The sequence below is a fragment of the Lagenorhynchus albirostris genome, chromosome 8, assembly GCF_949774975.1.
Source record: "Lagenorhynchus albirostris chromosome 8, mLagAlb1.1, whole genome shotgun sequence".
Classification (NCBI taxonomy): Eukaryota; Metazoa; Chordata; class Mammalia; order Artiodactyla; family Delphinidae; genus Lagenorhynchus; species Lagenorhynchus albirostris.
The window spans coordinates 1,540,013-1,563,089 of NC_083102.1; the positions used below are offsets into that span (position 1 = coordinate 1,540,013).

Consider the following 23,077-nt stretch of genomic DNA (forward strand, 5'->3'; position numbering starts at 1 on the left):
CCAGGGTTTTCTAGCTGCATATTAGAATTTTAATTCGGCTAGCTCAAGGGGCATTTCATATCTCTATCTCCATCTCTATCCCCACCTGCATCTCCTTCTCCTTCTCCATCTCTATCTCCATCTCCATCCCCAACTCCAACCCCATCTGCATCTCCTTCTCCATCTCTGTCCCCATCCGCATCTCCATCCCCACCTCCTTCTCCATCCCCATCTCCATCTGCATCTCCTTCTCATTTCCATCTGCATCTCCTTCTCCATTTCCATTTCCATCTGCAGCTCCATCCCCACCTGCATGTCCTTCTCCATCTCCATCTCTATGTCTCTCTATAACTATATATCTACCTCTACATCCATAACCACCACCACATCTATATTCACATCCATAGCAAAACCGTAACTACATCTCTACCCATATCTGTAGCTATGATTGTTCTACATCTGCATCTGTCCACACTGTAACTGTATCTCTATCCCTATCTATAACTCATCCCTTCTCCTGGGATGGCTCCGTAGAGCGGGAGAGAGAGCTTTGGACTTGGAACAGAGATCTGAAGGTTGGAATTGCCTCTGTGGTTTACCAACTGCAAGCCTGGGTATGTTATTTTACCTCATTATATTTCAGTTTCCTCATCTGTTAAAAAGGGATGACAACCCTAGTTTGTCTTGTTGGGTTATTGTGAATTTAAATAATGGATAACATGTGCTTTGTGAGCTACAAAATACCCATAAAAGTAAAAATTAGTGATAAAATTTTTGGGTCCAGTTTGGGAAGTACTAATAAATTAGGATAGATTCTCATTTTAAGACCCATTCTGCAGTGAACAACCATAGTTTATTATGCTTTTCTCACATTGGGGGAATCTATGAGGTGTAAAGGAGGAACCAGGAGCCAGACCGTGGAGCATTCTCCTCTCTCAGCCTGTTTCTTCTTCTGTAACATTGTCAGTTGATTCCACTAAAAGATATTGCCCTAAGGTCCGGGCTAAGTCCATGGTAAAGGAAAAATTCAGTGTAAAGATAAGTAGGATAAATAGCATCACCTTTGGTGCAAAATATGCCAGTCCTGTGATTTGTGATGGGCTCCTATGCTCAACACCTGGGACCCTGGCATGGAGAGAGACTGGTGGCTCTGAGGGCCCAGCGGCAGGAAGAACCAATCAGAGGAGCCCCGTGGGGACCTGGGAGAGTGTGCAGCCACTGGCGCGCTTTCAGGTGTGTTTCATGTGCCACTGCTGCCCCCTAGCCCTGCCCGGCCTCCTCCTCAGAACTCCCCTTCCCGAGCAGGACAAACAGCGAGGGGGGTGGGGCGGGGTGGGGCTCAAGCCTCCAGCCAAGGCACCAGCCTTGGTCGGGGAGAGGGACCCCAACTGCTGCTAACGTTCTGTGACACTCAAGCCCAGGCACACATGGCTCCCATCAGACAAACATCAGGTTAATGAAGTGTTTTCCGAAGCAACGCTTTTCTTGACGCAGAGACAAACAGGCGCCTCTGCGAGCCTGTTCCCGGCTGTGACCTCCGGGTCATCGTCGACAGCAAGCCTTTCCAAAGAAGCTCTGTGAGAACAGTGTCAGGTGCGGGAGAGGGAAATTGCAGGCGTGGGCCCTGCCCTTAGAGAACTGACACTAAGGGAGACAAATACACAAAAAGACAACAATGACAGTGAGAAATTCTACTGCAACGCATGACACAATAAAACACGATGCAACACGAGGGTCTCAGGCTGTTTTTTAATTTTTTTTAATCTTTAAAAAAATTTTTTGTTTTTTTAGTTTTTTGGCCGCGGCATGCGGGATCTTAGTTCCCTGGCCAGGGATGGAACCCTTGTCCCCTGCATTGGAAGTGTGGAGTCTTAACCACTGGACCGCGGGGGAGGTCCCTTTCAGGCTGTTGTGTGTGTGTGTGTGTGTCTGTGCGTGTGTGTCTGTGCGTCAATGTTTTACAGCCATAGAAACCCCCCCAGAAGGTAAACACTTTGGAAATTAGCAAGTGCTGCTGACACTGGAGTAATTTTCCTGTCCTCCCAGATCAGTTTCTCACCACCCGACAGGCCCCACCTACAACCGGTGTGCTTTCAGTCTGCTCTCTCAAGTGGACCTTTACGGCCTAATGCTTTGCTAATAAACTCACACCTGAGCACAGAGTGGAGGCATGTCGGGGCGTCCCATTGGCATTTTACACCTTGCTTTTAAAGTTTATGTCCTGGAGATTATGGGGCTGACTTCCTGGATAAAGTGATTTTATGACACTCACTTGAAAATTGGTTTGAAAGTGCTGTAAAAGAGGAACATTAGTAGCAGGATGTTTAGCAATGCCGCTGCCTGGGAGCCCATAAAGGTGACCAAGATATTTCTGCCAAGCTTTACAAGCTACACAGATCAGCCCTTCCAGCTCCTTAAGTAACGGTTGGTAGAGGGACCGCCTGGTGCCGGTGAGGTTACAGCCAACCGCTTGGAGCTGGCTCTTCAAGGAGACATCTACCGTGACAGTGAACCTGGGCTAACTGTGTAGAAAGGCTGCCTCCTCGGGCGTGATCTGCCCTGGGGCAGACAAGCCTGGAGAGACGGAGGGGTCTTAGAGAAACTTCACATATTGCTGGCCCCCGTGTGTGGCTTGCCACCCCAGAGCCAAGAGCTGATAGAAAGATGTCAGTTCACTTAGATACAGACGAAGATATTCCTTGTTTTGGACAGGAAGACTCAAATGTTGTAAAAAATGTCCGTTCTCCCATAACTCAATTCCAACTGAAGACCAAGAGTATTTGGGGGGTTCGGAGGTAATAACAAATGATATCAAAGTTGATCTGGAAAAACAAACATTTGAGAGTAACCAGGAAAGCATAAAGTGGGGACAAGAGGACACTCTCAATGGACTCACCCCTGAACCCAGCCCTTTGCACCTGCACCTGCTCACTTCTGGGTCTGGGCTCTCAGGGGTTAAATCTCAGTGGTGAGGGGAGAGTCTAGCTCCCAGGCTGCTGATGTCACTTGTCCTCAGGGGGCCTGTTCCAGGGCTCGGAGCCGGCGGCCCCTGGGGGGGCCTGGATGAGGTCTGCGTTCTCCTGGTGAATTCCCTGACGTGCTACAGGCACTGTCTCCCCACCCAGGCTTGGTGGCAAGTGGGGACTCAGGATGCAACCCACCCCCCTTCCAGGTAGCTCTGGCTCTGTCCCCGCCCGGTCCCCCTTAGAACCCTCTGCTGGGAGGGGGCCTGGGCATGAAGTAGCCTTTTCCAAAAGCATCTGGGCTGCTTTGACCTTCTGGAAACTCCCAAGTGGGAGGTGGGTGATCGCCTCCAAGATCTGTACACGTGTGCTAATAAATATGTACAAGGATCTATGCACGACATCATTTACATAGGAATACAAAACAAAAAAACCTGTAAACAATCTGAATGTCTATCCACATGCAACTGGTTAAATACATGCAATAAGGACTAGTTAATCAATGGATGACTAAGTGGTGAGAAGAATGGAATAGATCTGTACATGTAAGATAGCCAAGATACACTGTTAAATAAAAACATCAAGTAGCAAAATAGATCTCAACTGTGTAATTAAAAGACACATTTATGAGCAGAAAAATCTGGAGGAATGGCTAGAAACCTTTACCCCACCGGGTGCACCCACAGAACGGGCCTGAGGGCCAGCGGAGAAGGACTACCTTCCCAAGTATGGCTTCCTCATGTTTCCATCTTTTTCCTCTTTAGAAAGTGCAATTTAAAAGCTAGCGTAGAAGGTGCTGAAAGTTCAGCATCCATTTCCCAAAGCTCTCAGTGCCCCCTCCTCGGGCAGTTTATGAACTGGTTGTCCAGTCGGAACATCCCCCAACCAGGCAGCTTCCTCGCCATGACCTGTGCCAAGGCCGGAGCACGACCTGCACAGCCAGAACCGCACGCGGGGGCCTGCTCCTGTCCTTGGTCGGCAGACGTTTAACGGGGCTGGAGTTGCTCACGCCATTAGGCTTTCATAACAAGGCGGAGTCTGCGGTGCGCCCGAGGTCGCATCCTGTCCTCTCCTTGGGCCTCTGTGCGCCCGTCTCCCTCCTGGATCGCCTGCCACGTGCGCCCACGTGTTCTTCCTGCTTCACTTCCTGCCATTCAGCCGGGGTCCTGGGTGGGAAACGAGGCTTCCTCTCAGTCAGAGATAAGGTGTTTCTGTGTCTACACTGCCTGGGCGGGGGAAGGAACTTTAAAGATGTCTGTGCAAGTCTCTTATCTTGGAATTCCTGGGGTCCTGCTTTCCCGTGGCTGTCAGATGGTTATTGTGTACAGGGTAGGGGGCCCGAGGGTACACACTAAACTAAGCCAACAGCACACTGGGTGAAGAAGGCCAAATCCTGAATACACAGGAATTATTCATGCCTCTTCTCTCCTTTCTCCTACTAGCAGCCGCTTGATCATCTCTTTATTTATACTTCAAGGAGAGTTAGCCGGGGATGGTGAAATTCACACGATTACCCTAAGATGAAATCTTGTTAAAATGAGAAACTGACACCAAAGGCTGAAGAGGAAGTGGAGGAGGATGCTGCTGTTTTTAGCTGCGGATTTAAATTCCCATGTTTCCCTGTAATTTCCCCCCAGCTAATTACAGGTCCACATCCCTTCGTTTCCTCTGATTCGTCCTCAACTCTCAACTCCTATGGACACTACAGCCACACAATTTCTGGGCAAATTAAAGCTCTTTCATGCATTTAAAGCATCCTTTCAGTCTTTAATCTCCTGTGTAAAAGTTATAAGTTTGCTAGGCATTTCTTAGAAACTTGTATTTCATAAACATCGATATATAACCCAATGTGTAAATGTCACACAAGCCATGCTTAGATTCTGGCTTTTCAAATACTGGTGTGAGGATGATAGCTAACTTTTACTGTGTCCTTGCACTTTATGGATGTGTCATTTAATTAGAATAACCGTATCAGGCAAGCATCTTTATTTCCATTTACAGATGAGAGAAAAGGCACAGCAGGCAAGTGACCTGTCCATGGTCCTGAAACCTAGACGTGGTGGAGCTGACATTCTAACCCAGGACTCTGAGATTGGAGACCACATTCCTAACCACTCTCCCATCTAATTACCAAACTCTCAGTTCATCTGATGATGTTCACAAGAGGTCAGGCCAAGCATCCAAGGCACTGCGCTGCTGAGCTGGGCCAGGGATCACGGGGCAGCGTGGGTGGTCAGAAGCAGAGGCCTGGTGCCTGGGCTTTGACTGGAGCCTAGTGCTGCTTAGAGGTCACATGTGTTTCCCCCAGCCACTCCTGTACGACCCCACCTTTTCTCTCCCAGTACCTCAAACACTACTCCGCACTCTTCCCTCTGGTGGCTGACCTTGCCGTTTATTTCCCTGAGAGAAGAGTGGCAATTGGAATAGACTTTCACGTGCTCCCTGTACAGAGCTGTGTCCCCCTAACTTCACATGTTGAACTCCTAATCGCCAGTATTTCAGAATGTGACTGCATTTGGAGATGGGTTTTCAAAGAGGTGATTAAGTTAAATGAGGTCGTATGGATGGGCCTTGATCCAATGTGACCAGTGTCCTTATAAGAAGAGGAGATCGGGACACAGACACACATAGAGGGACGGCCGTATGAGGACACGGGGAGAAGACAGCCATCTACATGTCTCAGGCCTCAGGAGCAATGACCCTGTCCACACTTTGATCTCAGACTTCCAGCCTCCAGAATTGTGAGAAGATAAATTTCTGTTGCTTAAGCTGTCCAGTCTGGGGTACTCTGTTACGGTGGCCCCAGGAAATGAACAGACACAGATCAGCACCTCTATCCCCTCCCTGAACCTGGACCCATGCATGCTACCCCTCCTGCACTAGGGAATAATGGCTTTATTCTGCCCCTTTAAAACACCAACAAATATACGAACTGCCAGTGTTTCATCAGCGCGGAGTAATGGACGTTTCTAAACTTTGATTTACTTTCAGATTTAGAATTGCTTTCTTGAGAAAAATCCTGTTTCCCCTTCAGGAGCCCCCTGGGTCCAGCTCTGCAGACACTTGGGATGACCTCCAGCAGGCAAGAGTCTCGCTCAGTTTCCATGAAACGATGCCAACTCTGATCATCTGTTGTTTGACTTCAGCCCATAATAAGGAAAATCTTCATTTTAGGCTCTTTCTAAAATCTTTGCTGGCTCCGCTGGTATGCTGTATCTAATAACCAGCTCTACAAGGGGGAGGGAAAGGGCCCTGACTTGCAGCATTTGCTGATTTCCACGGTCGAAATGCTCCCAGCACGGCCATCCTCGGCTACCAATGTAAGGTCGCTGAGCAAGGAGCAGCACGTCGTTGTAAAGGACACGTAAGCAGACTCAAGGAAAGTATAATAAAATAATTAGGACACGATGGATTTTCAGTACTTTTTACCTTTAAAAAATATAGTTTAATTAAGTGTAAGTTTATGTAATTTAGTTTTAAACAGTGTTGTGTTTAACGACTGGCTTTGCAAAATTCCTGAAAATTAACAACTTGCGTTCACAAGCCAGTGCCAGGGGTCTCCGGCACATCACTGGGTGGGCATCACTTACCAAAATTCTAAAGCCCATTTGTTTCTTTAGAGTGTAGATTTTATACTTGGATTATGCTGGGTCATTAGAGAACTTTGTATTTGGACCATATAATTCCTTTTGATTGAACAATACTCGAAGCCCCTTCCTACGTCAAGGGAATCCCCCATTCTATGAAGCAGGGAGTCTACGCCATGAAAGAAGTGGAAAATAGCACTCACTTCCTTTGCAGCTCAGGTGTGTGCTCATGACCCGGGCTCTGCCAATGGGCCACATCCAGGGTCCAGACAGGAGAAGTCTTAGAAGTGACCAGCGTCAGATAAGCCGTGGGTGGGCTGTGTGTCTACACTCAGAAATGGCGCACTGGTGTCTTCAAGGGACCAGCTCTTGACTGGGGCATCTTTCCTTAAAGTTTGGTTCTCTGGTCCTCCTGGAGATTTTGCAAAGTATCTGGTATTCTTTCTCTTCCTTTTTAAAGAATAAACTTTAGGGGCTTCCCTGGTGGCGCAGTGGTTAAGAATCCGCCTGCCAATGCAGGGGACACGGGTTCGTGCCCCGGTCCGGGAAGATCCCACATGCCACGGAGCAACTAAGCCCGTGTGCCACAACTTCTGAGCTCGTGTGCCGCAACTACTGAAGCCCGCACGCCTAGAGCCCGTGCGCTGCAACAAGAGAAGCCTCTGCAATAAGAAGCCCGTGCACTGCAACGAAGAGTAGCCCCTGCTCACCGCAACTAGAGAAAGCCCACGCACAGCAACAAAGACCCAACTCAGCCAAAAATAAATAAATAAATTTATAAAAAAAAAAGACTAAACTTTAAATTTTTGATTTACAGAAAAGTTGCAAAGAGAATAAGAGTTCCTGTGTTCCCCGTACCCAGGCCCCCTCGCTGTCTTCCTCTTACTTACGGCACATTTATCACAACCAATGAACCAATGTTGATACATTATTATCCTTAGCCTCCTCTACGGCCCGAGATGATTTTCCTAACATCCCTTGTTTTTGGTGACCTTGACAAGTACTGGTCTGGTATTTTGTAGAACGCTGTTCAATGTGAGTTTGTCTGACATTTTCCTCATGGTTGGACTGAGGGTGTGCGTTTTGGGAAAAAGGCCTCATGGGTGAAGGGCCGTTCTCATCAGCCCACATCAAAGGTGCACGCTGCCAACGTGACTCGCCTCTGATGGCACTCACACTGACCCCCAGGTTTCTCCACCGCAGTTACTTTACTTTTCCTTCTCTCGTCTGTTCTTTGGGTGCAGGTCACTAAGTCTAGCGACACTCAGGGGCGCGGAGGTAAGCTCCACTTTTTTGTGGGGGAGAATTTACCTAAATTAATATTTGTTTATATCAGTATTGACTCATGAATATTTACTTTATACTTTAATTCTAACCCAATACTTTGCTATTTATTTTGATGTTCGAATTATTTTTGCTTTGGCCATCGGGAACTCTTTCAGGTTGGCGCCTGTGTCCCTCTGTCATACCCCATACCTTCATCGTTTTGGTTTTTGATCACCTTTTTCTTTTTTTGCAGCACCGTGAGACTTGTGGGATGTTAGTTCCCTGACCAGGGATCAAACCCTGGGCCCTGGCAGTGAGAGCACTGAGTCCTAACCACTGGACCGCCAGGGAATTCCCTTGATCACTTTCCTATTTTCTGGCACTACGAGATGCTCCAGGCTCACCTTGTATATTTCTTGCCCCAGCCCTAGAAGCAGCCACCTCCCAAGGAACCTTGGCTCTTCATTAGAGAATGGAATTAGAAACCATATTGTGTCTGCCTGTCTGTCTATCTATCTATCTGTATATCTATCTTTCGTGTCTATCTCTCTGTATCCCCTATTGCTCTCTTCCTCTGGAGAGCCCTGACTACTACACCACTCCTGCAGATCCAGGGGCAGAGGGAGCCTGTACTTACTGGTATGCTTGAGCACATACTCAGGCACACAAATGAGGGCAGAATAATTTCGGGGGAAGGGGAGGTGAGTGGTTAGGGCAGAACGTCCAACAGAGGGACCGGGAGTTTTCCTCCGTGTCACCCACGATGAAGCCAGGTTGTGGTTTTATTGCGTGGCGAGGGGCAATAGTTCTGTGGAAAGGACAGGAGTTAGTAAGTCAGGTGGATCTGGGTTTGAATGTGGACTATGTGAACCAGGTGAGGTCGCTTACCCTCTCCTCAGTGTCATCAATGGTACAATGGAGCCGACAATACCCACTTCACAGAGTTATTGTGATGGTTAAATTACATAATGCATGAGACCCCTGGAATGTACTGGTTATTCTACAAAAGCTAGTTCCCACCCCCCCCCATTCACACATTAAGTTCTTTATCTAAGAAAGATTTACTGAGCTCCTAATACTTGCCAGGCACTGTGCTTGGTGTTGAAAATAGTGAACCAGACAAATTAGACTGGACAGAAAACAAATCCATACAGAAATAATTTCAGTGGTCCTGTTTTGAGGAAAATGAAACAAGGTGAACTGAGCAAGCACCTGGGTTGGTCTCCAATGCCTCTCCGCGTTGATAACATTCATGCTGCGGTGGAAGTGACAAGGGGGCAGTTGTGACCCAGGGGAGGCGCATTCTGGGCTGAGCGGACAAAAGGGCACAGGCAGTGGGGCCGTGGTAGGAGGCTGAGGAGGTGGGCAGGGCAGGGTCCGGGGTCCCTGCAGGTTTCCATGGCAGGTTAGGGTTTGAGTCTAAGAGAGATGGGAAGCTGGGGGGGGGGAGGGAGGGAGAAGTCTGACTTCCGTGCTTATCCCTTGGGCTGGACTGGTGGGGGGCAGACGAGGGGCTGGGAAGAGGGGATGTGGGGAGATGGCTCAGGCCACTTGAGGGTGGTTCTGGCCAGGAGGTAGCAGTAGGGCTGAGAGAAGTGGCTGACCTGAGATGTGCTTTGGTGGGAGAGGCGACAATTCTTGGTGATGGGTGTGCTTTGGGGCGTGAGGGGCGGCGTGCAATTCAGGATGACACTCGGGTTTGGAGCTAAGCAACCAATGCCCGTTCTCTTCTTCCTCTGACCCATGAAAACTCCGGCCGAAACACAGGGTTGTGTGGAAAGTTTCCAAATTAACTTTGAAAACCATAAACAGAGTTTTGAAAGGACCTTAGGCATCAGTAACTGAAGCGAGGCCCAAAAGGCCACACCTGGCAGAGCTGGAACCTGGTTTCCAGAATCCTTGCTTGGTGTTGACTCCACTCTAAGATGCTCCCTTTAGCAAGGGGTCAAGCTGAGGCAGAGAACCCACAGTTTAGGCTACCAGACAGTGGTGCCTCTTAAAACAATTCCTTTATTTAAATAGTGATAGATATAGTTTATGCAACATATACGATGCCTAAACAACAATGCAACAAGGCGCTGTGACCCCTGGCCCCACCCCGCACATGTAAGAAACGAGTGTTATCATTCCTCTTGCAGCCCTCTGAATGCCTCTGCCCAGTCTCTCCTCTGACCTTCCTTCTTAGAGGTTTATCACTGCTCTTCTTTTTAATTCTACCACACGTTTGAATCCCTAAGTAATATCCTGTTTAGTTCTGCATGGCTTTGAACTTTATGTAAGTGGAATCATGCTTGTATGTATTCTTCTGTGACTTTTTTTTTGCTCAGTGCTGTTGCACAGACTCACCCATATTGTTGCTTGCAGCTGTGGCTCGTGGATTTTTCACGCCAGGGTAGAACTCCAGTACGTGAACACATCACAATTTGTTTATGCTTTCCACTGTAGATGGACAGCTGGCTTGTTTCTAGACTTTTGCTTGTTTAACTCTCTTGCTGTGAGTATCTGGATAAAGGAAAAAAAGAAGCCCTTTAATAGAGGCTGGAAGGAATTCAGCTTACATCTGAACATTGCTTGGCTTCGTTTTGTATGGGGCATAAAGACAAGAAAAAAATTGGTCTCTATGTCCTTATGTCTCAAAACTTTGATCTCACTGTAATCAAGAGAATCAAAGCAAGGCCCAGTGGAATGAAGGAAACCATCCTGAATTTTGGCAGGTTCAAAGACACGTCGTGATAGTGAAACTGGAGCACTTAGTAACAAGCAGCATTCTCATTTGTGGGCACATAAGTCGTAATGTTGCCCACACGGGCAATGCCCATACAATTATCTACCTTGGTATAGAAATCTGAACACTTACTGAAGTTTGAAGAAGTTTTTGGGGAATTTCTCAGGGCAACCAATCTATTGACCAATAAATACTCGTAAACTGTCCTTTGGGCAAAGCATTCTAATAGGTATTGCAGGAAATACATGGAGGTTTACATGATGCAGGAAGAGATACTCCAGACCTTAAAGAGCTTGTACTCTGACTGTGGATAGACACACACACATGAAACGCTGAGGTAAAACATAAGGTCGTGTGTGCCAGGTGTCAGGTGGATGGCTGTACGTTCTGTTTTCCTCCTGTAAGCACCCCCAGAGCGGGGACTGAAGCAGTATTCTTTCCATGGTGTGTTCATGGTTTTGAACGAATGAGTGAATGAAGAGACTGGAATTGCCGGGAAAGACTTTTTGGAGAAGGAAGGTCTTGGTGTGGACAGTAAAGAGTGGTAGCACGGAATCTGAAGAGGAGGAAAGAGAGTATAGAATGGGTAAAAGTTCTGGGCCTTGGCAATGGGAAGGCCCAGGGATTGGAGAGAGGAGGAAGCCAGCCTGCAGGAAAGGGTTCTTTAGAGAGAGAAGTGGGAACAGCTGGAAGGGCAGGGCGGGGCCCCAAAGTCAAGGTCTTGAATGCCAGTTCAGGAGTCTGATTTTTTCTACAAGTAATGAGAATACTGCATTACAGTGCTTTCAGCAGAGGGGAAGAACTGTGTTTTGGGGGAATTCACGTTTTAGGGGGATGCAGAAAAGAGGGTGTCAGCTGGGGTGACAGAGATTAACTGGGACACCCCTTACCAGCTTAGGTGGGACGATTTTACACAATGGCAGTTGGAGGGTGCCCAGGGGTCGTGAGAAGGGGCAAGCCCTAACACACAAGCACTTCTCAACAGCTTCGTATTTTCTAATGTCCCTTTGGCCAAAGCAAGTCACACGTCCAGGCCCAGATTCAAGGGTGGAAAATAGGCTCCACTCCTTGCTGGGAGGAGGGGCAAAGCCACAAGGCAAAGGGGTGAGTGTACAGGGAAGAGCTTGTGGGCATTTTTGAGGTCTACTACCCTGGGCTAAGTGTTGTACGTACCAAACACAGGGAAACAACTAAGATCAAAGGTGAGTGAACCTTTACAGACAGCTGCATAAAAGAAAATAAAAAGGTCTAGATGGCTGGAGCGTTGGGTTAGAAAGATCAGAAATGCCATATTTATTGACTTTCTGGAATATGTTTCTAAATGTCACATCTTAAAATCAGATCTCATTACCCTCTGATTTGGAGAGATTACCCCAGAAATTATCCAGGTCACTTCACGCAGGTATTTAACCCAGCTCTCAGAAGCTGGGTGTTCAGAAAAACAGATACTTCTTTATCTTTCCCAGGTTCTTTAGGGTTCAGGGACTTCAAAAAAATAGAGATGAACACTGAATGTAACCAGTTGAAAATTATTCCTGTATTCTTATCAGCCTATGGCAGCAGCAGTACTGGCTCAGAACAAGCCTCACGTTCTCCAAGTCCCCACCGCCATTTTCTGGCATAAGGCATTATAGGCACCGTATGTGGAGGCCTACAAGCTTCTCAGGGGCCATAAAAAAAAAAGGTGGAGTCGTGAAAAAAGTTTTAATTCAAAATCACAAAAAGACACTTCAAAATCTAAAGTAACATATATCATAAAAATAATTTGAAAGCAATTTGTAGATTTTCTCCCTTCCTAAGAATTCTCAGAGATGCCAAACATCACAGCCAATAGCAATTTAAGTGACTTATACGCCCAAAATCCAAAAGTAAAATGATAAATATTCCTTCAGATTCATTTTTATTGCAAACAACAACAAAAAAGTACTTAATGCAGAATAGGGGTGAATTACAGTAAGTCCCGTACATATGAACCTTCAAGTTGCGAACTTTCAAAGATATGAACGTGTGTTGGAACGTCCAATCAGGTAAGGTAGTTCACGTGTCTGGCGTACATTGTCACGTGCGTGCATCCTCTACAAGTGGTTGTGCTTTTGTGTACTCTACAGTACTGTATGGAGCACAGTACTACAGTACCTTTATTTCAAGCCCAGGATGTCCGGAAGCAAGCGTAACAGCAGCGGTAAAGAGCCAATTGTGTTAGTTGCTACCTAGGCTAACTTCTTGGACTTAACGAACAAATTAGATTTGCTAATGCTCTCCAACGTAACTCATGTGTAGGTAGGGGACTTATGTACTGTATGTGGCATGTTTGGCCGTCCCCAAAGTAACGGACCGTGGAGGCTCTCAGGAGGGTCATGTAAACTCCCCAGTACTGGGCCGCCCACGGATCTGGCAAGGGCCTCACGTTCAGGGCTATCTACATTTTCCAGGTTGGGAAGCACAAGACCAGCGGCGGCCCAACCGCTTATCAGACCCAGAGAAGCCAGGTTTCCGGGGTTTCCGCCCAAAGCGCGTCCAGAAACAACCAGTTTCCGACCTTTTACTTACTTTGGCGGAGTGACAGTTCCCGCGGGAGGCCTCCTGCTGGATGCCGCCGAGGGCTCTGCAGGCGGGGCTCGTGCTGGTGAAGGGCGCTGACTGCTGCGGCCATACAGGATAAACGCCTGCTAACCCGGCGCGCCGGCCCGCCCACCTCCGTTAGTTCACCCTCACCGGCGGGGGGAGTACGCGCCCGGAGACCCGACCCCAACCGCTAGCTCCTCACCTCGCTCCCTGCGGAATTTCGCCTGCGCCCGCCGGCCTCCGCTCCCCGGGGGCGTGGCCCCCAAGCCCCGCCCGGCAGGCTCCGCCCCTCAGCCTCAGGCCCCTCAGGCGTCGCGGCGCGCTCCTCTGACGCGCGGCGCCTTCCTCTGACGTCAAGGCCCGCCCCCTCCCCGCCCCGGCTCGCGCGGCGCCCGCCCTCAGCAGCCCGAGCGGCTTCTTCTGAGGCGGCGGTTGAGGCAGCGCCCGGTGTCTTGGTCGCGGTCTGTGCAGCGGCAGGCTGCTCCCGTCCCGGCCGGCGGGGCGGCCGTCCAGCCCCTCGGGCCGGCAGGCGATGGTGCGGTGGAGTGCGCGGACGCGGGCGGCGTGGCGGCGGGCATGAAGGAGGATGGAAGGGCAGGACGAGGTGTCGGCGCGGGAGCAGCACTTCCACAGCCAAGTGCGAGAGTCCACGGTGAGCGCCCTCCGCCCGCCCCCTCCCAGCCTGCCGCCCGCCTGTCCCTCCCATCCCCTTCCCTTCCCCCTCGCGGCCTCCCCTGTACCGCTTCCCCGCCCCCGCCCTCGCCCCTCCGCCTCGCGCCGCGCCCCTCCCCCAGGCTCCGCCCCCCACTCTGCGCCCACCTGCTCTCAGTCCTGGGCGCGGTCCCGTCGAGTCACCTGTCCGGCCCCCGGGAGTGCTTCGGGGCCGCCTGCGCCCTCCTCCCCCAGGGCTCTTCCCGGGCCGGGTTAGCGGCGTCGGCCCTCCAGGCGGTGGACGACAGTCCCGCGGCCCGCGCACCGTTGCCTGGCACGTCCCTGGCCTGGCACGGTAGACAGGTGTGCGGGCGGGTGTCTGGCGGGACCTGGGTGGCCCCGCGCAGGCGCCGGGGTGTGGCCGGGCTCGCTCTCCCAGCCCGACTAGTCACCTCGGCCGGGTTAGCGCCCACCTTTCCGCCCCTCACCCGTCGACCTCCTCCATTCTTGGGCTGAGCCCGAAACCTTGCGTTTGGGTGTGAAGGCCGGCGATGGGTGGGATTGAGGGCCTGGGCAGAAGTCCTCTGTGCCCTGGAAGCAGCTTCTGAAGGAAGTCATCCTTTCTTGGTCCCCTGTTTCTTCTGTGCTGCTGGCAGGGGTCGGGAAGCAGGCTCGGCCGTAGGAGTCTACGTTGATGTTTTTACCTTTTCCTGGCGCGCTAGAACACGTTGTGGTTGTGTTTGTTTATGTTTTCATAGCAATGTAAAATACATACATGTTGTGCATTTGTGTTTATTCCTCCCCTCTTCTAACTAACCTCTCTCAAATTCAGTCAGTCTCTTGGTTTTTGAGAATTGCCTGGTTTGTGTAGTTCTTGATCTAGAAAATTGAGAATCACTTTGCCAAGTCATATCTTGGAATAAAGAGGTATAAATTATGAACTGGTGGATTCTGCTACGGCGTATTAGTTTAAAGTTTTAAATTGAAGCTAAAATAAACAGAGAAGTACATCATCATACATGTCCAGCTCGAAGCACTTTAAACACACCTGTGTAATTCTGAACACAGACTGTGAAACCCAATTAGTATTAGCATCTCAGAGGCCCATCCCTTTTCTCCGTCCAGTTCCTCTCCTCTCCACCAAGAGTAAGCACTGTCCTGGCTTTAGTAGATTAGCTTAGTTTTGAACTTTTATGTAAGTGGAGCCTTACAGTATGCCCTCTTTTGTGTCCGATTTCCTTCACTCAACAGCGTTTGTGAAATTCCTCTCTGTTGTATGTAGTTGCAGTTCACCCCGAATGCTGTAGTTGTGTGACTATAGCACAATTTATGTTTATTTCACTGTTGGTGGGCACTTCAGTAATTTTTGGGTTGTGGTTACGAGTATTCTTGTACATGTCTTCTGGTGAACATGTGGACGCATTTGTTAGGTCCATACCTAAGGATGGAACCTCTAGGTTATAGGTTGTGGGTTTGTTCATCTTTAGTAGATACTTTTAAACAGTTTGCCAAAGTGGGTTGTACCAATTTACACTCCCACCAGCGCTGTAGGAGAGGCGTGATTTGCTTCCCATCTGTAGGACACTTAGTATTTTCTGGTTTTTTTTTTCTTTTTTTAAAAAATTTTAGCCATTCTGGTAAGTGTCATGTATTTGTTGCACAAAAGACTTTATTTGCATTTTCCTGATGATAATGAATTTCAGCACCTTTTCATATGTGTATTGGCCATTTGGAAATCTTTTGTGAAGAGTCTTCAGGTCTTTTTCCCACTTTTAAACTTATTTATTTATTTTTTAAAACTAAGTAACAGCCTTTCTTTTTTTTTAATTGCTTATTTTAAAAACAAATTTATTTATTTAATTTATTTTCCTTATTTTTTTTGGCTGCGTCGGGGTCGTAGTTGCCGCACGCGGGGTCTTTCGTTGCGGCGCGCGGGCTTCTCTCTAGTTGTGGCGCACGGGCTCGAGAGCGCGTGGGCTCTGTAGTTTGCGCCACGTGAGCTCAGTAGTTGTGGCGCGCGGGCTTAGTTGCTCCGCGGCATGTGGGATCCTAGTTCCCCCACCAGGGATCGAATCTGCGTCTTCTACATTGGAAGGCAGATTCTTTACTACTGGACCGCCGGGGAAGTCCCTTGTTTATCTTTTTAATATTGATTTGCGAGAGTTGTTTATGTTTTCTGGATATGATACTTTGGTCATGTATATGTATATATATGTGTATACATGTGCATACGTGTGTGTGTGTGTATATATATAGTAAATCTTTTTTTCATTCTGGGGATGCTTTTTCACTTGCTTAATGATATCTTCTAATGAGCAGAAATTCTTAATTTTAATATAGTTCACTTTATTAGAATTTTTTTTTATGATCGGTATGTTTTATGTCCTGTTTAAGAAATTTTTGCTTACTCCAAGGTAAGGAAGATGTCCTCTTGTACTTTTCTCTAAATGGTTTATTGATTTACTCCTCTCATTTAAACCTACAGTTCATCTGGAATTTATTTTTTGTGTACGTTGTAAAGTAGGATTCGTATATATTTTTTTCACATGGATGTCCAATTGCTTCAGCACCATTTATGACCTTAGTCACAAATTAGGTATAACTGTATATTTGTGGGGTTTAATTTTGATTCTATGCTGTTTCATTGGTCTATTTGTTTTTGGCTTTATTTTAAATTAATCAGATGTTCTCTTATTTGGATTGAGAAAGGGACCCACGTTATAGTAGCCAGGAGCTTTATTTTTGTCTCCTACCCTAAAAACAACTCAGTTTTGGCACTGATTCTAGAATTCCTTAGTTCTGCTCCTCCTCACCCCTACTTCTCCTGCACCAGCACCCTTGGGTGGTGGGTATATGCTGCCCTCTGCAGAACCAGTGCAGACAGTGACCAAGCTTAGTGAATTTCCAGTCTTTGGCTTTCCTTCCTCAAAGTATTTATATTTAGAGTGAGTATAAATGCTTGATTTTTCTCTAGGACTTGTTGCCAATTCTTTTATTTATTAACTTTTTTAATTAAACAAATTCAAAAATTTTTTTAATTTTATATTATCATCGATTTACAATGTTTTGCTAGTTTCAGGTATACAGCAAAGTGACTCATTTATACATATACATATATCTATTCTTTTTCAGATGCTTTTCCCATATAGGTTATTACAGAGTATTGAGTAGAGTTCCCTGTGCTGTACAGTAGGTCTTTGTTGATTATCTATTTTATATATACTTGTGTGTGTTTGTTAATCCCAAACTTCTAATTTATCCCTCCTGCGCCCCCCCCCTTTGGTAATGGTAAGTTTGTTTTTGAAGTCTGTGAGTCTGTTTCTGTTTTGTAAATACGTTCATTTGTATCATTTTTTTTAAAGAGTCCACATATAAGTGATGTCATAAGATATTTGTCTTTTTCTCTGACTTCACTTAGTGGGATAATCTCTAGGTCCATCCATGTTGCTGCAAATGGCATTATTTCATTCCTTTTTTTATGGCTGAGAAAATATCCCATTGTATATATGTACCACATCTTATTTATCCATTTTTCTGTAGATGGACATCTAAGTTGCTTCCATGTCTTTGCTATTGTAAATAGTGCTGCAATGAATATTAGGGTTCATGTATCATTTTGAACTATGGTTTTCTCTGGATACACGCCCAGAAGTGGGATTGCTGGGTCCTATGGTAGTTATATTTTTAGTTTTTTAAGGAACCTCCATACTGTTCTCCATAGTGGTTGTACCAATTTACATTCCCACCAACAGGGCAAGAGAGTTCCCTTTTCTCCACATCCTCTCCAGCATTTGTCGTTCGTAGACTTTTTGATGATGGCCATTCTGACCAATGTGAGGTGATACCTCATTGTAGTTTTGATATGCATTTCTCTAATAATTAGTGATGTTGAGCATCTTTTCATGTGCTTTTTGGCCACCTGTATGTCTTCTTGGGAGAAATGTCTGTTGAGATCTTCTGTCCTTTTTTTTTTTTTTTTTGGCGGTACGCGGGCCTCTCACTGTTGTGGCCTCTCCCGTTGCGGAGCACAGGCTCCGGACGCGCAGGCTCAGCGGCCATGGCTCACGGGCCCAGCCGCTCCGCGGCATATGGAATCTTCCCAGACTGGGGCACGAACCTGCGTCCCCTGCATCGGCAGGCAGACTCTCAACCACTGCGCCACCAGGGAAGCCCCTTCTGTCCATTTTTTTGATTGGGTTGTTTGTTTTTGTGGTATAGAGCTGCATAAGATGTTTGTATATTTTGGAGATTAATCTGTTGTCGGTTGCTTCATTTGCAAATATTTTCTCCCATTCTGTGGGTTCTCTTTTTGTTTTGTTTATGGTTTCCTTTGCTGTGCATAAGCTTTTAAGTTTAATTAGGTCTCATTTGTTTATTTTTGTTTTTATTTTCGTTACTCTAGGAGGTGGATCCAAAAAGATATGGCTGCAATTTATTATTATTATTTTTAAAAATGTTTATTTATTTGGTTGCGCTGGGTCTTAGTTGTGGCAGGTGGATTCCTTAGTTGCGGCTTGCTGGCTCCTTAGTTGCAGCACGTGGGCTCCTTAGTTGCGGCTCTCCGGCTCCCCAGTTGTGGCATGCGAACTCTTAGTTGTGGCATGCTTGTGGGATCTAGTTCCCGGACCAGAGATCGAACCCAGGCCCCCTGCATTGGGAGCGTGGAGTCTTATCCACTGCACCACCAGGGAAGTCCCAGATATTGCTGCAATTTATGTCAAAGAGTATTCTGCCTATGTTTTCTTCTAACAGTTTTATAGTATCTGGCCTTACATTTAGGTTTGTGTATGGTGTTAGAGAATATTCTAATTTCATTCTTTTACATGTAGCTGTCCAATTTTCCCAGCACCACTTATTGAAGAGGTTGTTTTTTCTCCACCGTATATTCTTGCCTCCTTTGTCGTAGATTAATTGACGATAGGTGCGTGGGTTTACTCCTGGGCTTTCAGTCCTGTTCCATTGATCTGTATTTCTGTTTTTCTGTGCCAGTACCATACTGTTGTGATTGCTGTAGCTTTGTAGTATAATCTGAAGTTAGGGGGCCTGATTCCTCCAACTCCATTTTTCTTTCTCAGGATTGCTTTGGCTATTTGGGGTCTTTTATGTTTCCATACAAATTAAAATTTTTTTTTGTTCCAGTTCTGTGAAAAATGCCATTGGTAATTTGATAGGGATTGCATTGAATCTATAGATTGCCTTGGGTAGAATAGTCATTTTGACAGTATTGATTCTTCCAATCCAAGGACATGGTATGTCTATCCATCTGTGTCATCTTCGATTTCTTTCATCAGCATCTTACAGTTTTCAGAGTACAGGTCTTTTGCCTTCTTAGGTAGGTTTATTCCTAGGTATTTTATTCTTTTTGATGTGATGGTAAATGGGATTGTTTCCCTAATTTCTCTTTCTGATCTTTTGTTTTTAGGAATGCAGGAGATTTCTGTGTGTTAATTTTGTATCCTGCAACTTTACTAAATTCAGTGATGAGCTCTAGTAGTTTTCTGGCAGCATCTTTATGATTTTCTATGTGTAGTGTCATGTCATCTGCAAACAGTGACAGCTTTACTTGTTTTCCAATTTGGATTCTTGTTATTTCTTTTTCTTTTCTGATTGCCATGGTCTCAGTTCTTTTAATTATTCAACTCCTTTTGGTTTTGCCTAAAAGATAAAATATATGTAACCTTCAATTTACCATTTTAAAGTGTTTATTCCAGTGACATGAAGTACATTTGCATTGTTGTGCGACCATCACCACTATCCATCTCCAGAACTTTTTCGTCATTCCAAACTGAAACTGTCTCCTTTGGTCAGTAACTCCCCGTTCCTCTCTCATTCTGGTAACCACCACTCTACTTTCTATCTCTCTGAATTTTATTGGCTTGGCCAAAAAGTTTGTTCGTTTTTTTTTCTTTTTTTCCGTAAGAAGGCTCTACTAGTGCTTAGTTGTCTTTAACTTCATTCGAAACAATTTTGTTAGGTTGTATTGTGACAGCTGTCATATCAGCGTGCATTTAAAAAAAACTTATCAAAATTGGTGAATTTTTGTGTAGCCATTTTAATATTGAAGATGGAAGGAAAAAAGCAACATTTTCGCCATATTATGCTTTATTGTTTCAAGAAAGGTAAAAATGCACCTGAAACCCAAAAAAAGATTTGTGTAGTGTATGGAGAAGGTGCTGTGACTGATCGAATATGTCAAAATTGGTTTGTGAAGTTTCGTGCTGGAGATTTCTTGCTGGACGATGCTCCACAGTCTGGTAGCCCAGTTGAAGTTGATAGCGATCAAATCGAGACATTAATTGAGAACAATTAACCTTTTACTCCGTGAGAGATAGCTGACGTACTCAAAATATCCAAATCAAGCACTGAAAATCACTTGTACCAGCTGGGTTATGTTGATCGCTTTGATGTTTGGGTTCCACATAAGTTAAGTGAAAAAAACCTTCTTGACTGTACTTCTGCATGTGATTCTCTACTTAAACATAATGAAAACGTTCCATTTTTAAAACAAATTGTGACTGTCAATGAAAAGTGGATACTGTGCAATAATCTGGAACAGAAGAGATGGTGGGGCAAGCAAAATGAACCACCACCAACCACACCAAAGGCTGGTCTTCATCCAAAGAAGGTGATGTTGTGTATATGGTGGGATTGGATGGGAGTCCTCTATTATGAGCTCCTCCTGGAAAACCAAATGATTAATTCCAAGAAGTACTGCTCCCAGTTATACCAAGTGAAAGTAGCACTCGACGAAAAGCATCCAGAATTAGTCAACAGAAAACACATAATTCCATCAGGATAGCGCAAGACTGCATGTTTCTTTGATGACCAGGCAAAAACTGTTAGCCTGGCTGGGAAGTTCTGATTCATCCTCCATATTCACCAGACATTGCACTTTCGGATTTCCATTTATTTTGGTCTTTACAAAATTCTCTTAATGGAAAAAATTTCAATTCCCTGGAAGACTGTAAAAGGCATCTGGAAAAGTTCTTTGCTCAAAAAGATAAAAAAGTTTTAAGAAGATGGAATTATGAAGTTGCCTGAAAAATGGCAGAAGGTAGTGGAACAAAATGGTGAATATGTTGTTCAATAAAGTTCTTGGTGAAAATGAAAAATATGTCTTTTATTTTTACTTAAAAACCAAGGGAACTTTTTGGTCCAGGTATTTCATGTAAGTAGAGTCATACAATATTTGTCCTTTTGTGTCTGGCTTATTTCACTTAGCATAATGCTGTCAAGTTTCATCCATGTTGAAGCATGTGTCAGAATTTCCTTCCTTTTTAAGGCTGGATAATATTCTGTTGTGTGTATATACCATGTTTTGCTTATCCATTCATCCGTCCGTGGACATTTGGGTTGTTTTCTGGCTACTGTGAATAATGCTGCTATGAACATGTTTGAATATTCAAATGAATGAATGAATGAATATTTGTTCCAGACCTTGCTTTCATTTCTTTTAGATATAGACCCAGAATTGGAATTGTTGGATCACATGGTAATCCTATGTTTCATTTTTTGAGAAGCTGCCATGTTTTCCACAGTGGCTGGACCATTTTACATTCCCAACAGTCATGTGCCAGGGCTTCAGTTTCTCCATATCTTCACCAACACATGTTGTTTTCTGTTTTTTTAACAATAATAGTTACCCTAGTGGGTGTGCAGTGGTAGCTCATTATGGTTTTGATTTGTGTTTCCCTGATGATTAGTGACATTGAGCATTGTTTCATGTGATTTTGGACATTTGTATATTTTCTTTGAGGAAATGTCTATCTAAGTCCTTTGCCCATTTTTGAATTGGGTTGTTTTGTTGTTGAGTTTTAGGAGTTCTTTATATATTCTGGATGTTAATTCCTTTGTGATTTGAAAATATTTTCTCCCATTCTGTGGGTTGCCTTTTTTTAATCTATTTATAGTGTTCTTTGGTGGACCAAAACTTTAAATTTTGATTTAGTCCAATTTACGTATTTTTTGTCATTGTTGCTTGTGTTTTTGGTGTTATATCCAAGAAATCATTGCTAAATTCAATGTCATGAAGATTTTTCCTTATGTTTTCTTCTAAGAGTTGTGTAGTTTTAACTTACATTTATGAGGTCTTTGATCTGTTTTGAGTTAATTTTTGTATGTGGTACAGTGTTTAACTTTTAAATGCTCATGTAATAATTTTACTTCCTCTTTAATATTATGAATATCTCAGAGTTCTCTTGTCAGTTACTATAATGATTACATTTAGCTCCTACTATCAACTAAATGTAACGATCCATTTCCTTTTGCTGTCTTTTTTACTTTTCCTTTTGTACTTCAGGTGCACAAAATTGGATTATTTTTAATCCTTGGTTCACACACAAACTTTTCATTTGTTTGTCTGTGACCTGCTTTTGATTAACCTGTTTTTAAACAATATACACACATGAACCATCACTCAGGATTCTAAAGCATTGACTAGCTTATTAATACCCATCAGGAGAGCTGAAACATTGACAGTAATTTATATGTACCTATTTCTTATGCTGCCATAGTTGCACAGCAACATTTGTCTTTCAGTACATCTGTTCTTTGGATACATTTATTTAGATATCTTCAAAGTGGTTATCTTACATTGATGCCACTTTCACCAGTATAGTTAAAATGATCACAGATTAATACACAACTGTACTAAAAAGTCTCCATAATCCCTTCACTAAATTAATAAGAAATAACACTTATCGAGTACTGACCAGGTTATCTTATTTGAAGATAACAACCCAGTGAAGTAGGTACTTCACAGCATCTGTCACAGTGTGCGATAGAGCCGCAGTTTGAATCCAGGCAGGCTCATCCCACAGCCTGTACTCTGTTTACAGCCTATAAGGTTTAAACCTCCACCATGACAGGGTTCAGTGGCATCCAACTAGGTCAGTTACATAAAATGGAGAGTTGGCTTACTGTAAGGCTGATGAAAGGACCAAGGAGAGCCTATGAAGCTCGCTGGCTGGGAGCTTTGGGGTCTGGCTGCATAATCTAAATTCTTCCTTATCCTAGTTGTGGACAAAACTCCCTCACTGGGCTGTAATGTATTTGGGGACAATTCTAGGGTTGACTGGGACTATTACAACAGTAGAGGTTTTAGGACCCTGCCATTTTTTTGGCTCCCTTTTGGCTAAATAGGAGTGGGGAAAAATGGGGGTGCCAGGAATCATCCTCCACCTGCTGCTTCCTTAGGTGAGGTTACCTGCCTTTTCCTACCATGGTCTTGCCCTCACCTCCATGGTTTACTCCTTGTGCTAGAGCTTAAAACTTTAGTCCTTTGGTCTTGAGAATAGGGGTTGGGCAGAAGATTGAGCCAATCACCAATGTTGTACATAAAT

The 23,077-nt window shown here is 45.3% G+C and overlaps 1 protein-coding gene and 1 long non-coding RNA gene across 6 annotated transcripts in view; one reads left to right on the plus strand and one right to left on the minus strand.

Annotated features, from left to right (window-relative positions):
* Nucleotides 1-13,327, minus strand: part of LOC132524046 (uncharacterized) — a 31,656-nt gene extending 18,329 nt beyond the window's left edge. Inside the window, exons 1-2 of the long non-coding RNA XR_009541784.1 lie at nt 13,071-13,327; nt 10,142-10,287 (exon numbers count right to left, since the gene is read on the minus strand). This is a non-coding gene — a long non-coding RNA (uncharacterized LOC132524046). The remainder of the gene's footprint in view (nt 1-10,141; nt 10,288-13,070) is intronic.
* Nucleotides 13,328-13,475: 148 nt separating this feature from the next.
* LMBR1 (limb development membrane protein 1) overlaps nt 13,476-23,077 on the plus strand; it is a 140,443-nt gene continuing 130,841 nt past the window's right edge. For all 5 annotated transcript variants that reach the window (XM_060156274.1, XM_060156277.1, XM_060156276.1 and 2 more), the window contains exon 1: nt 13,476-13,737. In XM_060156274.1, coding sequence (XP_060012257.1) covers nt 13,672-13,737 — 66 coding nt within the window. In that variant the 5' untranslated portion in view covers nt 13,476-13,671. The remainder of the gene's footprint in view (nt 13,738-23,077) is intronic.